Source organism: Amaranthus tricolor, chromosome 7 (genome assembly GCF_026212465.1).
Source record: "Amaranthus tricolor cultivar Red isolate AtriRed21 chromosome 7, ASM2621246v1, whole genome shotgun sequence".
Taxonomy (NCBI): Eukaryota; Viridiplantae; Streptophyta; class Magnoliopsida; order Caryophyllales; family Amaranthaceae; genus Amaranthus; species Amaranthus tricolor.
The window spans coordinates 30,619,454-30,636,437 of record NC_080053.1 but is presented as its reverse complement, the minus strand read 5'-3'; the positions used below and the strand labels follow the sequence as shown (position 1 = coordinate 30,636,437).

At 29.7% G+C, this 16,984-nt stretch overlaps 1 protein-coding gene across 2 annotated transcripts; it reads left to right on the top strand.

Annotated features, from left to right (window-relative positions):
- Positions 1 to 6,940: 6,940 nt before the first annotated feature.
- LOC130818326 (vascular-related unknown protein 4) lies at positions 6,941 to 9,839 on the top strand. Of its 2 annotated transcripts, XM_057684456.1 has the most exons (3): positions 6,941 to 7,384; positions 8,891 to 8,965; positions 9,454 to 9,839. In XM_057684456.1, the coding sequence occupies exons 1-3, from the start codon at positions 7,067 to 7,069 to the stop codon at positions 9,574 to 9,576; spliced, it is 516 nt and encodes a 171-aa protein (XP_057540439.1). In that variant the 5' UTR covers positions 6,941 to 7,066; the 3' UTR covers positions 9,577 to 9,839. The 2 variants fall into 2 exon arrangements, with proteins under 2 accessions (XP_057540439.1, XP_057540440.1); XM_057684457.1 differs by lacking the exon at positions 8,891 to 8,965.
- The last annotated feature ends 7,145 nt before the right edge of the window (positions 9,840 to 16,984 follow it).

The following is a 16,984-nucleotide window of genomic DNA, read 5'->3' as shown; positions in this document are numbered from 1 at the left end:
TTTAAGATATGTTATATATTCTAATACGTCCATCATACAAGAGTCCATTGGGTTAGAATTTTCGATGCACATAGGCGCTAAATATTTCAGGGGTGGATGAGATTCGAACATGTGACTACTTGCCATGTTGGCTCTGATACCATGTCAATGAACCAACTCAAACCAAAAGCTTAAAATAATAGTTGAGGCTTCATGATATATTATGTGCTCTAAGAAGTGGAGTGTATGAATCATTGAATATCACAAAATTTTAATCCACATTTCGCAATTTGCAAATCGAAACTGATAATTATCCTAATATATGTTACATATTTTATCACAAGACTTCACTTAATTAATTTGCAAATTAGAACTGATAATTGAAGTCCTAATAATTATATTAAATATTCAGAAACAACTAATATTTTGGATTTTTGTAATTAATTTGATGCACCCAACGGACAGACATAGGTTTCAGTTTCATAAGCTTTTACAACTATTGGTATACAAACAAAGGGATATCTGTATTGTCACACCAATGAAGGACCTCCACAAACATCAAAATTTCTCTCAACAGGCGGCAGGTTTCTATGCTTTTCATTTTTTATTATTGTTTTCTTTCAACTATTACTTTTTTTTTTTTTTTAATTTACTATTTTTCTTATACAAAAATTGCTATAATAATGTAGTAAGTACATTGAAGAATAAATAAAAGAAAAAAAAATCAAGAATTATGAATTAGTCTAATGGTTGCTTTCCTTTTTACTGATTTTGTGATTGGAGTTCGATTATCGATTACCTTTTTACAATAACGTCTTAACAAAGATTAATTCTCTTCTAATTGTATGTAGGGTTTCTCTAGATACTTTCAAATATAAAAAATAAATAAATAATTAAAAAATAAAGTTCGTGGATGATGTGAAAGAAAATATGATTAGATGTCGTCTTAAACTAGAAAATAAACCAAAACAAATTTTATAGAGAAATTCAGGACCTATATATAAGCTATCGTATTAAAAACCGTATTAACCAATTTGCCTGTACAAGTGTATAACATATATAGGAATAGTTAGAGTAGCTAACAGTCGATGGAGTTAGTTAAACGTACATACAAAAAAAAGCATTTAGCCAATTAATACTAGTAGTTTGAATTCGCTAGTGATATTGATATTAAGTAGACATATGGTGAAGAATATTAATATTAATACTAATTACTTAATTAATTAATTACTACTACAAATAATAATAATAAAAAAAAATTGATAATAATAAATGTATGTATAATATCTGATTGAGCTTTGCCGTCAATCCATGTGGCTTATTTCTAGGTGAGAATGATGCAAGAAAACTCACAGGTGGCTAATAAATAATTAGAGAAAAAATAGGTTTAGTGACAAGTAAGAGAGATTATTGAAGGGAATTAACAAGGGTCGGAGAGATGTAAGAATAAGTACTTACTCATTATTATTTTTATATATTTTGGATAGATTAAAAAATCCCTATAAATAAAGAAAAAAGATAACTAATATATCCTGCGAGAGATTAATATCAACTTGGTTATAAGACTGAAAGACAAATCCTCAACTACTACGCTAATTCATGATTATCAAGTACTTAGTATATCTTGAAGATTATTCTAGTTGTAAAATATTTGAATTTACTTCATCATCATTATTAATTTATTATCATACCCAGTGTATCCAGCTTATAGAAAACTATGATCAGGGTCTGGGGAGGGAAGAAAGACGACAGCTCATACCCATAGAGTAGAGTGCAATCAAAGAGTCCCTCGGCTCGAGAAAGGTCTTCAAAAAGAGAGAAACCTGCAACTTACAAATAGAATAAATAGAATACGTACAAATAACTAAAAATAAAGATAAAAGTAAAGAAGAAGGTAAAAGAGCGATAATTAAAGGCAATGAACGATAACAAACGATGGGTAAAAGGTACAGGTTTAGTAATCTAAGACGTGAATAAGGCGCCGCCAACTGTACCTATCCTTGGTCAGGTCCTTGGAGAGGTGAAGTTCATGCAGGTCACTTTTAATTTGTTCCTCTCACGTTCTCCTAGGTCTTCCTCGATTTCTCTTGCCTTCCACTATGATGCATTCCATCCTTCTTACTGGGGCATCATGGGTCTTTCTTTGCACATGCCCAAACCATCTCAACCTGTTCTACCGCATCTTTGCGGAGAGAGGTGCAATCCCTAACTTCATCCTAAACTCCGGGTTTCTTATCCTATCTATCATAGTATTACCACACATCCACCTCAGCATACGCATTTTTGTTACTTCCATCCTCTAATCTAAAACCTTCTTTACGGGCCAACATTCTATCCCATACAACAACACCGGCCTAATTGCGGCGCGGTAAATTTACCTTTTAATCTCCTCGGGAACTTTTTATCACAAAGCACCCCGGTTGTTGCTCACCACTTAAGCCAACCCGCTTGTATACGATTATTAACGTCTCCAATCTCCCCATTACTCTGAATCACCGATCCCAAATATTTGAACTTGGACGTACATGCAACAACTTTCCCCCTATGGTCACCTCTGGCTCTCCTATCGACTCTGTCCCACTGAAATTGCATCGCAAGTATTCTGTCTTCGTACGGCTTATGCGCAACCCCTTACCCTCCAAGGCTTCCCTCCACTCTTCCAATTTACTATTAGCCTCCTCCGGTTTCTGCAACCAAAACTATATCGTCAGTGAAAAGCATGCACCATGGTACGGTCTCCCAGATGGATTTAGAGATTTCCTCCAGAATGACCGTAAAAATGAAAGGACTTAGTGCTGATCCCTGATGCAGTCCCACTTTAATTGGGAAAGACTTTGTCATACCCATCGGTGTATGTATGTTAGTCGACACTCTGTCATACATGTCCTGTATTACCTCAATGTACCTTCGTGAAATACCTCTATTCTTGAGGCTATCCCAGATGATGCTTCATGGTATGCTATCGTACGCTTTCTCAAGGTTAATGAACACCAGATGTAAATCCTTCTTTCAATCCCTATACTTTTCCATTAGTCTCCTCAAAAAATGAATTGACTCGGTGGTTGATCTTCGCGGCATGAATCTGAATTGGTTCTCTCTAATTACCGTCTCTCGTCTAATTCTTTTCTCAATCACTCTTTACAACAGTTTCATAGTGTGGCTTAGAAGTTTGATCCCTCTATAGTTTCCGCATACTTGTGCATCACCCTTGTTTTTAAACAGTGGGATAAGTGTGCTAACCCTCCATTCTTCTGGTATCTTACTAGACTTCAAGATGACATTAAAGAGGTTAGTAAGCTAATGAATTCCTTCCTCTCCTAAACTCTTTCACACCTCAATCGGAATGTTATCAGGTTCAACTGCCTTAGATCCTCCCATTTTTTTTGAGAGTTTCTCCGACTTTCATCGTGGTAATATCAATAATCAACCCATGATCCTGTGTTCTTTGGATGTCCAAAGTTTGTTGAATTTCCTCCTTTAGACCCCTAGTCTCATTGAGCAGTTGGGAAAATATTGATGTCATCTCATATTTGAATTTATTTATTTATATATTTTAATTTACTAAATAAGTTAATTATTGTATTGAAAATATAATTTGGAAAAAGCATATTCGAAAAAAATCAATTTGAACAAATAAATGTAGAATCTTTTATAAAAGAGAGAAGTCAATGATTGAAAAATTTGAAAGAAATTATATTGATTTTTTAATTATGTACTATCTATCAATTAGATCTCCAATATTTGAGATTGGTATAGCTTATTCTCTTTTTGACGGCTATTGTATTTGTATACAAATTGTGATTTTCTTCATTTGTTTTAGTTTTTTAAGTGAGTTCTTTTTTTTTTTTTTTTTTTTTTTTTTAAAAAGAAAAGTGTAGTAATTAAAAAGAAAACAAATGATAATATTAGTATATTAGTAGTATGAAGTTTATTAGTATTCTGATTAAAATATACACTTTATTTATTTCATTTTCATGGATACATTTTGTTTTTTTACACTTTTTCAAAGTATTTTTAGTCTCAATAATATCTATATATATAATTATAAAAAGTTATAAAAAATATATACTATACAATGAGACGATTCTAACAATATTTAACTTGTATATATTCTAACTTTATTTATACATCAATAAGAAACAATGTATAAATTTCTCTAGAAATTATTTTGAATATTCTAAATGTAGCAATAAAATAAGACGGATAAAGATGTATTTGAAATCTTAAAAACTCTATTATTATTTTAAAAAATTTCAGTATTCATTTAATGAAGTGAGTGTATAAATATGGCTATATTCATTGCAAAACGAAGATTAGGTAGAATTATTTTGCTAATAATAATAATAATAATAATAATAATAATGATAATAATAATAATAATAATAATAATAATAATAATAATTATTATTATTATTATTATTATTATTATTATTATAATTATTATATAAAACAAATAAATAGTTAAAAAGAAATGTCAATGAACCACCGTCATCCAAAAACAAATTGTTAATAAAATATTAACAATCTAATGATGAATTAGAAAAGGATAAAATCAAGGTAAGGCAAGTCAAAAGGTTTAATTAGTTGTTAAACCACTAATTCAACTAATATTTAATGGTTCGATTCCTGCTGAAGTCATACATTATCTTTCTCTAAATCATTAGGCCTTTTCTCCCTTTAATCAACGACTGACTTCTAACTAAATTAGTGGATGAAGTTGACATATACAGTGTATGTGTTTTATGAGGTGGAAATACCGGATATGATAATGATGTATTTTATTAAAGAATAATTTTTGTGAGAAACTGTTTCTCAGTAAAACGACTTCAAAACAAGAATCAACACATATATTATAATTGTATTAATTGAGCTATACAGTCATATATAAAGACCTGTACGATTGGGCTACTCGATCTCTGAATTTTAAGCTTATAAATCATAAATTTTTTTATCGAGTGTACTCAATCTTTAAAGAGTTGTTTGGTTTTGTGAAAATACTTTTCTTTGGAGAACAACTTTTATGGACTATGTTGGATGAAAATTGCAATTGATAATCGATTTTCTTTTGTTGAGTTTGATGAAAAATTTATAGTAAAAATTTAAATATTTCAATTACAAGGCTGAAAGAAAAACAAAAATAAAAAAATAATTTTTTTAAAAACGTTTTTCGCAAAACAAACATTCCCTAAAATGAAAATAAATTACTATCTCAATTTTTTTGAAATTGATGCATTTATATTTTACAAACAATATGTTAATAAATTTGTTGTGAGATTGAAATAAAGACTAATAGCTAGCTTTTTATTCCTCACATTTTGTAATTATCTATGGATTGGTAGGCCTACCAATATCACTACCTAGTTTATCAAATCACCAACCATTCTTATGCTATGCCTATGCTTAAACTAACAAGATTCTTTTCTCTCAAGTCATGCATGGAATTGAGATTTAGAAGAGACATATTCATATTCTCATGATATTTTGAATTAATTATAATTATTGACTTAATATAATGATCATTTTAAGCTATATATTTTATCCTACTTATTTATGATAAATATAACCCTTTTTTTGGTTGATTTTACTTTTTTTCTTTTTCTAAATTTAACTTATTTTCATATAATTGATTTCATTTTACTTGGTTTATTTCTATTGAACTTAACTTATTATTGTTAGATATATTGCTAAACTTATTATTTGTGAAATTAACTTAATTGTACTAGTATAAGTTATTTTTATTATACTTTTCTCTTTTTATTTCTAAATATGTTTTATTTCTAATAATACTTAATTTTATATGTTGAAGAAAGCAATCTTTTTGACTTTTAGTTAGAGTTTGAGAGCAATCCAAAGTAAATTTTGGTAAAATGTGGTGCACAAACACAAAAAACTATGATAAACCTAGTACCTACCCTTATCATTCCCTACTCCTCAACCTCCTTTCATATTAAATAATTCAAGTTGAATTTAAAATTTGATATTTTGAATCATATTAATAAATTTTACTCGTGTTCAAAAATAATGAATTTATTTCAAAAAATAGATTTTAATTATAAATTTAAAAAATGAAGAATTTGAAAATAACATGATTTAAGTACTCATTCATAAAATTAATCTATTTGAGATCTCGTTAGATTCATCTTAATGTATAGTCTATATAACTTTTTATGATGTGAGACTCGATTAAAATTTTTTTTCAAAACTGTGCAACAAGTAAATGAGAAGGAAAAAAAAAAGAATAGAGAGAGTATTTAATAACGTAAGCAACAAACTTCAATCTTTTTGGATTAAGACTTTAACATTATTAGGTACTTCCTCCGTTCTATTATATTTTTTGTGTTCCTTAAAGAAGTTTCCATTTGTCATTTTGGGTGTTTTATTTGTTGTTCCATAAGAAATCTTTCCATTTATATCCCAAATTTTGGACAAAAATAACTTTGTTCATCTATATATTAATATTTTAATAATGCTTATGGTCTCCACATATCTTCCACTAACTTTATTTTAACATTTTTTTTATTCCTTATAGTCCACACATGTTTCCGACTAACTTTATAAAAATATTTTTTTCAATTTGTGATCCCTATATTTTTCCCACTAACTTTCTTTTAATATTTTTTAATGTGTATGATCTCCACTTTTCCTCCATTAAATTTCTTTAAATAATATCTCCGTTATCTAAAAAATTCTATTTTTTAAAATTTTTGTGAGCATTTCTGAGAACTTCATTAAGGAACGAAAAGAGTACTTGCTATTGATAATGATATTTTTCCATACAACATGTCACAATCTGATGGAGTATTTGGAAATCCATGAGGTGTAAAAGAGTATCTAATTTCTCCTTATTTGCAACTTGAAATTATTAATGATCCAATGAATGGACCCACATATTTGGAACCACACAAACACAAACACAAAAAAAATATACAACTATACTACTATAAATGTGACTACCCCCAAAGAGCTGTTTCATAGGTGTTAAAAACTGAGCCAAAACAAAACTTCTTAAACCAGAAATTCAAAAACAAAACTGTATTATTCTTGTTTTTATTTTAGAACAAATTAAAAAAAATAGAAATAAATAAATATGGATGATTCAATGAGTTCAACAAATTATATGATGATTAGCCAATCTTGTTCTGTACCTGCTGATTCTTCTGAAGAAAGTAGTTGGACTTTCTATTTTGAAGATTTCTTAACCTGCAAAAATGATAAAGAGTTTCCTAATTTGTCATCTTATGATCATCATGATTATCAAGCTTCTTCATCAATGGTGTCAGATGCTGCTAAACCTGGGAATAATAATATGGTTTGCAAAAATAAGAATTTTATATCAAGAAATAAAAAAAGTTTCTTTGATGAAGAATTAGAAGATACTGCTAGCTCACCTGCTCATAGTCCAAAGGTATTTACTATTTACTACTCCTTATTAAAAAATGTTTTTCGGCTTTTCAATTTTGATTTGTTTTTGCTCAAATAGTTAAAAAAATATGTTGGGTAATGGTTTTAAGTCAGACCGGAAAAAAGTTCTAATTTGGCTTTTAACTTTAGGAAAATTTCAAATTGTAGCATTTAATTTTCATAAAACTCTAGTTGTAGCACTTTTGTAAGATTTTTCCACATCATAGCATCCACTTTATGCACTATCTAACTGATATAGTATTTTTCGTTAAATTATTGTTAATTTCCATTTAACTCATCATTTTGTAAGATTTTTCCACATGGTAGTGTTTGTAATGCACCTTTTGAGCTTATAAAATGCGTCTTTTAAATTATTTATTAGTGTTTGTAATGCACCTTTTGAACTTTATAATGCTAATAATTTGAATGAAAATAAAATTGTTACAATATTTAAGGGCGTTGATAAATTAATCGGTGAATTAAAAGTTAAAATGGTGATTTAAATATTTGAGAGCAAAAATTGGATGCTACCATGTGGAAAAATCTTACAAAATAATGAATTAAACAGAAATTAACAAGAATTTAACGAAAAATGTTATGAGAGTCAGATAGTGCATAAACTGGATGCTACCATGTGGAAAAATCTTACAAAAGTGTCACCACTTGCGTTTCATGAAAACTGAATGCTACCATGTGAAATTTCCCTTAACTTTATGACCCACTTTTTCTTTAATATATATGGCTAATAAAATAACCAATGCTATCAGCTCATCCAACAAGCTAGCTAAACAACAAAACCAAACTATAATTACCAATTGCTAAACATTTTTTGTTCGGGTATATAACATATTATGAGACCTCAACCATCAGCTTAATTAAGATGTTTGTTGAATTAGTTACTTGACATGGTATTAGAGCCATTGTGAAAAAAAGTTACTAGTTCAAAACTCAACCATCCCTTAAATTCAAGTGGAATATTTCACCTTAAGTGTGAGGAGGGCATGTGTTCCATCCACACTTCTAGCCCATAGGGTTCTCGTGTGAGAGAGCATGTTAGAGTATATATATATACATATATATGTATATATATATATACATACATATATATACATACATACATACATACATATATATATATATATATATATATATAGGGGAGGGATCCATTGAGAAGGGGTTGAAAATGAGAAGAGTAAGAAAGACTCTACACCCTTAATTTCACTAAAATAAAAAAAAATCTATGGTCATGATTGAGCCAAAAACTCATAATTATAAAAATAACTATGTTACACAGAAAGGTAACTATGAAATAATTTTTAAAATGTTCTTAATTTATAACATAGTATCATTTTTTACCAAAGAAATAAGGTACAACAATAACCAATTATTTCATCATCATCATTTTACCCAGTGTATCCCGCTCATAAAATAATTAATTATTTATAGATTGCATTTTTTTTCTTTAGTTGTATTTTATGAGTTTAATTTGTTTTATTTGTTGTCTGTCTAGGTTATAAATGATCTAAACAAGTACATGAAGTCAAAAGATCAGTTGGATTACTTCGGTACCCAAAATGTTTCCCAGGTAAACTAGAAAATCTAACAATGAAAAAAAATAATTCGAACTTATAATTAAGTATGATTATGAATTTGGGTTTAAAAGTCAGTAAATAATAGTAATCTTTGGTGTATAAATAATGAATAATACGCTAACAAATTAATTGATTTTTCTTATAATATCGAGCTAAAAAATAGATTTAGTTTTGATTTTCATATATTGACCTCAATTCTAAAATTTAATATAAAAATAATAAGTCCTAACTCAAAATAAAATATTAATGTAAAACTATAAGATTACCAAATTATAAAAAATAAGATTTAAAAACGTTGATAATTAAAAATATTGTGCAGTGCATACTTTATAAGTCATTGAAACTCTTTTTTTTATTGTTATATAAATTTAAGATAATATCTTGTTAACTTAAAAAGTGTGTACACCATATATTTTTTTCAAATGTTTTATTAAAATAAGAGGGACTAATAATTTATTTTCATCATGCGGCTTAAATGCAGGAAAAAGGAGAGTCTTCAATGAATGTAGGAGGAGGCAATGAAATGGGTTTCCTGGAGACACAACTAAGGCGAAAGGGACTTTGCTTGGTTCCGGTGTCTATGTTATTAAATCACCTTAGTTGAAATATTTTCGACATTATTCCATAAAAGTAGTTGTGTTAATTATTAAGTATCAGATTAGTATGCAATTTTTAATTGTAGCCTTTTGTGTGTAAATGAGTAGGAGAAAACAAAATAGGTTTTCTCCATTTAATAATAGTGGAAATATAATTTTAGGGTAAATATTTATGAGGTTAAAAATAATTTTATGGGTGTTTTAAGTTTTAATTGTAACCATGGAAATGTAAAAATTATTTAATCTAAAATTATAAAGTCACATATTTATTCCTACAAATAAAATTGATCTCGTATTTTTGTTTGTTCAAATTGATTTATAAAAACGTCATAACCCAATATTAATATATATTTAAAGTCATCCAAATTTATTGATAATTATATAGATGTTACTATAATAAATATACTACTACTTTTAATTTTAAATACTTTTTCAAATTATCTAAATGCCAAGTGTATTTCATGTCAAAGTATTATATTATTTTTCTAGTATACATAAATAGAAGTAATAAATATACTTAAAATTTATGAGTTGACCAAGTCAAGTGGAGTCAATTAATCAAATGACCCATAAACACATGATATGTGGCTCCGCCCTTGATTTACTAAAATAACGTAAATAGATGCTGGTTCTCTTGTTTGGGACAGTCTTTTTAAGAGATAATTTCTAATTGGCCGGTTTATTATATATTTGTAAAAATATTGTAAGTAAGAATTAAAAATTATACAAATATACATTTAAGATATTAAAAATAGGTATTACGGATACGGTAAATAAGCATTAAAGATAATGTAAATAGACATTAAAAATACGATAAGTTGACATTAAACTTTAATGAGTTGGGTTTGAAATATGTCTCTCAAGACACTAGTTGTTAGTGTTTAATATTTTATTCTTTAACTTTTTATACATAGTCCAAATGTATATATATGGTCTCATAAATAAATAAATAAAAATAAAGAACAAACATAGCACTTAGCCGCTTGATGATCAATCATTAATCACAACAGTATAGTTTTTGATTGAGATTAAGGTTATAATTAGGGATTAAGATTATACATTACCAATAATTGATTTTCAAGGTTTAGTCTTTGTATTTTCCTTATGACGCCTAATCACAATTTCGACCAAATATAATTAAAACGAATCAGAATTAAATTATTTAACAACTAATTGACCGCCACTCAGTGAAATAATTTTGAAATAAGAAGTTTTTATTGTAACAATTAATATTAATTAGACAATTTAATTTATGGAGCAACTTTAGGTTGATAACCGTTATTTGCCAACTTGGCAAATCACACTCATGTGGAGGGATTTGATAAGGTGATATTTTAAAAATTGTAATTTTCCTTTTTGTATTTTGCTTATTTTATTAGTATATTTTTTTTGTATTTTATGATGATTTACAAATCACGGTGATTGATTAGTATTTTCTACTCCCTCCTATTCATCTTAGGTGTCCCATTTACTTTTGAGACACTATTCATTTATCACTCTTAAATTGCATTTTATTATTAATCTATAAGTTAAAACATAGTCATGTAGGATCTTATTTGATTCGTTTTGATGTAAAGATTATTAATATCAACTTTTTATAATTTTTAATTATACATAACTCGATATATTAAGGATTGAATAAGTGCATTGAATATAGTGCATAAAGTAAATGAGACACTTAAGATGAATAGAAGGGAGTATAATTTATGTATAAAGTGCGTCTAACGGTGAAACCATGACATCCAATAATATATGATTATTTAAGCATTCTAATCATTTGGTTGTCCTACCGTATTATTTTAATAATTATATATCCTTTTTATTAAGGCAATTTGCAGCCGTAAAGTAGCTTATTCGTTTTATTAGATCGGTTCCTAATCCAATTTTGATACTTGATTTGATTGGCGTTTATTTGATTTATAAAATTGTGACCTCTTGTCCTATTTAGAATTTGGATCACTTGAAAGGTTGCCACCAATTTTAAGCATATATTTTTTAAATTTTGAAGTAAATTACTCCATGAAATAAATTAAATTAATAAATCATCTTTAAAAAGAAAGAAAAGAGATTAGTGGATTATTAATTAATTTATTCAAAACTTTTTCTCGTATTGAGTTTTAAGTTTAACTATAAGTAGAAGTGAAGTCAACATTTTAAACTATGAGGATCTAATAGCTAATATACTAACACAATAATGATATGAAAACAAGTTCAAATTCCAAGCTTATGTTTTTAATTACATGATCAAATTTTATAATTTAAGATAAAAAGTCTTTCAAATTATTAGTTTAAAAAGAATTATGACTGAAATTAATATATAATTCTAAAATTTATAACATGTATGAAGATTAGAAGCACATATTTTAAGTTTTATTTTTATTACTTTGACTACTGAACTTATCTAATTTTATGATATTTAATCGGCTTTTATACCGTATCAATAAATAAAAGCAAGCCTTATATGAAAGTGTCTCATGGTGAGCCAAGTCCATACAAAGAGCCCAAATAAAAAGAGTCTTTTGATATCAAAAGTGTCAAATTTAACATTTAACATGACGTGTTTTGAACATAAAACTACTAAAAGTGAGTAAATTAAGTACAAAAGTGAATGTTTTACTCAATTTAGTTGGACTATTCAGCCTATTTTTAAGAACTATCTTATAACAAAACCATCTTAACTAAGAATTTGTGAGCTATTCTTATGAAATATCGTCTTCCGATGAGATGATCTCAAATAAGAAGCACATATTCTCATAATATGTCTTAAATGACTACTTACCTATGTATAAGACACGTCTGATGTGATTGAGACCCATTTGTGCTCGTGCTTGTGTATCTATTTGAATAGAGAAAAGTGGACTTGGATGTTGAGGTGATTGAGACCCACAAGACGTAACAGAAGAAACTATTGATCCAAATGTTTGGGAAAATTTGAAATGATTAAGACAAATTTATTAACAAAATGAACTAAACAAGATAAATTTTAACTTATTTTCAAAAGTAAGTGTGAATTCCCAAACCTGTGGTTTGGGGCTGTCAAAAAAAAACACAACAGCTGTTCGCAGTTATTAACTGCGAACAACTTTGACTTTTTTTGACCTGTTTGCAGTTAGTAACTGCGAACAACTATATATATATATATATATATATATATATTCAATCCAAATAAACAAAATCAAAACCCTAACGCTCATGACCCTCATTTACCCTATCCAACAGAGTTGGTCTCCTACACCTCCTACGGTAGTAAGAGGCGTTCATGATGGCTGCAATGGCCCAGCCTGCTAGGTCCCCGCAACGTTAACGGGGTATGAAAGGTCCATCTCCTCCAAATGCGTGCCAACGAGCATGTCTTGCGCAATCTCCCTCACCGGCTCTTAGTGGCTGTACCGCATCATGGCTGCCACACCTTGTGCCTGCAATTAATATTTAGTTAATGTAATATTATATTATGTAATCGGCAACTTAATCATTTAAATGCAAATGAAGACTTACAAATTGAGTCATCGTAGGCGCAGCAGGAGCTTAATGTGATGCTGTGATGATGCCACGTGGTGTCACACATCGGCGAGTGATGGAGAGGAACCACGACATTTAATCCGGTGTAGTAGGTGCGCCATGAACATCGATCGGCGTACCTTGGGTCAGCAGCTCAAGTCTATGATCCCAACGAGTGATGTGGCGCCAGTTGATCTCCGTCCAGTTCGTCGTACCCTGATTCTTGCGCGAAATCAGGTGCAACTCGGGTTCAGTGTCGCAAGGCGGTGGAATGCCCTGTACCAACCCATATTGGAGCAGTACGCGCTCTGGTAGATGTACTTCGACAATGTCGTAGCATATGAGTGGCACAGAAGCCCTCCACGCACCTGACTGAATCCCCAAGTGCTCGGAAACAGTTGCGTAGGCTTCGGCAGGGTATGGGTCCCACAAAAACTATAATATATGTTATGAAAATGTAAATGATGTGTTAATTAAATTGCCGTAATGTTAATGAGTACTGAAATATGTGCACTGCAAACCGCTCCCCCTAATGACTTCCGCTGGAGGGCGCTTTCCCAATATGAGGTGAACCATGTCACGCCAGCTTGATAGCTGGCTTCCGGCAGTAGACACGACACGTCCCTCGATGGGAAGCCGTGTTAGTAAGGCTACATCAAGTAGTGTGATGGTAGCCTCACCTAGGGAAAGATGAAAGGTGTGCGTCTCCTGACGCCATCTCTCCACCAGTGCTGTGATAATAGCACGGTCAGCTCTACCGTATGCAATGAGGTGAAAGTCATACAACCTCGTGAGCTCAAGGTAAGAGATGATCCTCTCATCGATCAACCACGGAACGGAATCTGGATGCCTAATGCCTAACGTGTCTGTATCGGACACCTATGAATATAGACATTTAAATAAGTTACTTGTATGTTATCATTAGTAAAATACAAATCATTACTATCGGACACATAACCTACGCATCCCAAAGAGGAGTGCTCCTGTGCTCCTGCTGCATAGTTAACACACTAGGGTCTTGGGGTCCTAGAGCTGCTAGATCCATTTCCTCTACTACTGTGTTCGCAGTAACTTTAGTTAATATTACTATTATGACATTTATGTTGTAGGTTTAACATTATATTTGGCATCTATAAGTTATAGAGTATCATACTAGTATAATGTATATAGTATATTACATGGAGTTACAGGTTCTAGTGTTGTGACCTTCACTCCCACAATGACGACAACTATTTCGTTTCTTTTTTCCCTCATCCATTTCGTTAGCAATTCTCTTAGACTTGGGCCTTCCTTTTACCACGAATTTAAATCGAGATCATGTCTAAGTTCAAAGCCTGTGTATTGAGGCCATAACCTCTTATCGATCATTGGCATAAAGTAATGTTCGTATGTACTTGCATAACTTTGAGAAGTATAGCACGGATCCACAAACCGTTCATATGAAAGGTGTCGTTTGATACAAACAGCAAGTACATGTGAACAAGGTAGGTGGTATATCTCAACTTTGTTACATGTGCACTTCATTTGATTCAATTCTAATATTGGTTTTATAAGGAGAAAGTCGAGTAGTATAAGATAGGGTTTTAAGAATTAGGGAAAATGAGAACGAAGGGAGCTGCTGTGCATATTTGTGGAGCTAGTTGTTCGCAGTTAGTAATTGCGAACAACTATCGTGTTTTTTTTACTAACTGCGAACAACCCCAAACCACAGGTTTGAGAATTTCACGCTTACTTTTGGAAATAAGTAGACACTTATCTTATTTAGTTCATTTTGTTGATAATTTGTCTTAATCATTTCAAATATTCAATGTTTGGGGTCTATGGACAGGAATGTCGCTGCATTGGACCAGGTTGGAGAGATTGGATAGAGAGAGAATTATTTTTTAAGAGATTGTCTATTAGTAAAATGAATTAGAACAATTTAATCTATTTATAAAATGCATTTTACAGTGATATCATCTCATTCTCAACTCCACCTCTATTATTCAAATCCTCATTTTCACTTGCCAAACACGTGCCCTCTTAATTCTTTTACTTGTAACATTTAACAATAGACACATTATCGTTGTTTGTACTCCTAAATTTGAAATAGAGGTGATTTCATAGCATCAAAATTGGTTGATTTTGCAAGAATTTCTATCATATTCAAATTAGAATTTCTATCAAACGCCTTTTTAATTTTATAAGGGCCTCGAGTAAGACCTGATAAGATGTTATTTATATAAAAAATAAAAATATATATATATAATTCTTTTTAATTTAAAAAATATAAGTGTTAATAAGTCGTAAGATTTATCAATCATATAACAAAGATGCTTTGTACACACAGCATTGTTTCAAATTGTTTTTCTAGAAAAAATAGTCCCCCCTTTTAGGAGCTTATATTGCATTAAATCAAATATAGTAAAGATAAAAAAAGGTAAAGTATACCTCATTTTTACACTACGAAAATGAGTACAAACTCATGAACTTAATTTGTCTTAGGGGGTTCGGTTGGGGGTGGTGGTGACATTTTGCTCATAGCAATAAGCAAGCTTTGAAGTTGCTTACACAAAGGTTTACAACTTTCTTTACATATATCCTCTGTTGCTACGTTTACTCTCATGCAAATTTCCATGCATGCATCTGCGCACGGTGAAACTTCAGGTGGCGTTGGTCCATAAACTGGTGCGACTGGTTGTAAATTTTGTCCATAAACATTATTTAAAAACGATACCATTAGAATAATCGTGAAAATCACCACCTTCACCCTCCTCAACAATTCCATTCTTTTTTTTTCTTTCTTAATCTCCCCTGCAAAATTTCTTTTGCAGGGTTGATTTCAGATATAAGTTAAAAATCAAAAAGAAAATGAAAAAGAATTAAATTGCTTTGAGAAGAAAAGAAAGTATCTCTATAGAATATTATATACTGTTTTCAATAAAATTGGCTATTAATCAACTTATATATTTTTGGAGAATTATTTGTAATTAGGGGGGATTTGCTAAATGTAGCTGGTTTTATGCTACATATGACAATTTTTATGGTTGTAATAATTTGTGGTTTCGCTTAAATGGTGAAAATTAAATTTTTTTTCTAATTACAAATAATTAGCAACATCAATATAATAATAATAATAATAATAATAATAATAATAATAATAATAATTCTTTGGCAACTCTGGTTATTAGAGACCATCTTTAAGTAAGAGTCTAAGATAATGTTAAATACATTTCACAATAAAAACGCCCCATTTGAGAATTTGTGATCTATTGATTAGGCATTGTATTATCTTTGTTCCACCTCCGTATTCTCATTGCATTATCTTTAACTTTCATTATAATTTTTAAATCACAAATTCTCAAACGGAACGGTTTAAGATGATTTTTATTGGATTGATGCAATGTATAATTACAGTCTTGAAGTAATTAGTCAAACTTAAAATGATTACTTTTAACAATTTTAAAGTGGGAATTGATAAGTGATCCATTTATAATACTCCTTCCGTTTTTTTTGTTCTTTTCATTTACCTTTTGCAAAATTTTTAAAGTAAATTTTAAGCCTTAATATTTCTAAATACACATGATAAAAAATTATAAAAAATACATAATAAAAAAATATACATTAGAGCGAACCTAACAAAACTTCATATAAATACATTTTATCTTATAAATATGTCTCAAAAATATTAATAAAATTTCTCTGTTTTAAATGTGAAATATTAAATTAATCAATAAAATAACTTGGCTTATTATATCAGTGTATCCCGTGATAAGATAGGATGATCTTATATAATTGACATACTTTCTCCATTTCATAATACTTGCTATTGATGGTGACATTTTTCCACACAATATATCACATGCAGGGTAAGTATTATGAACGGAGGAAGTAAAATAGTAAATAAGACACTTGCTCGTAGGTACTGGACTACTGGTA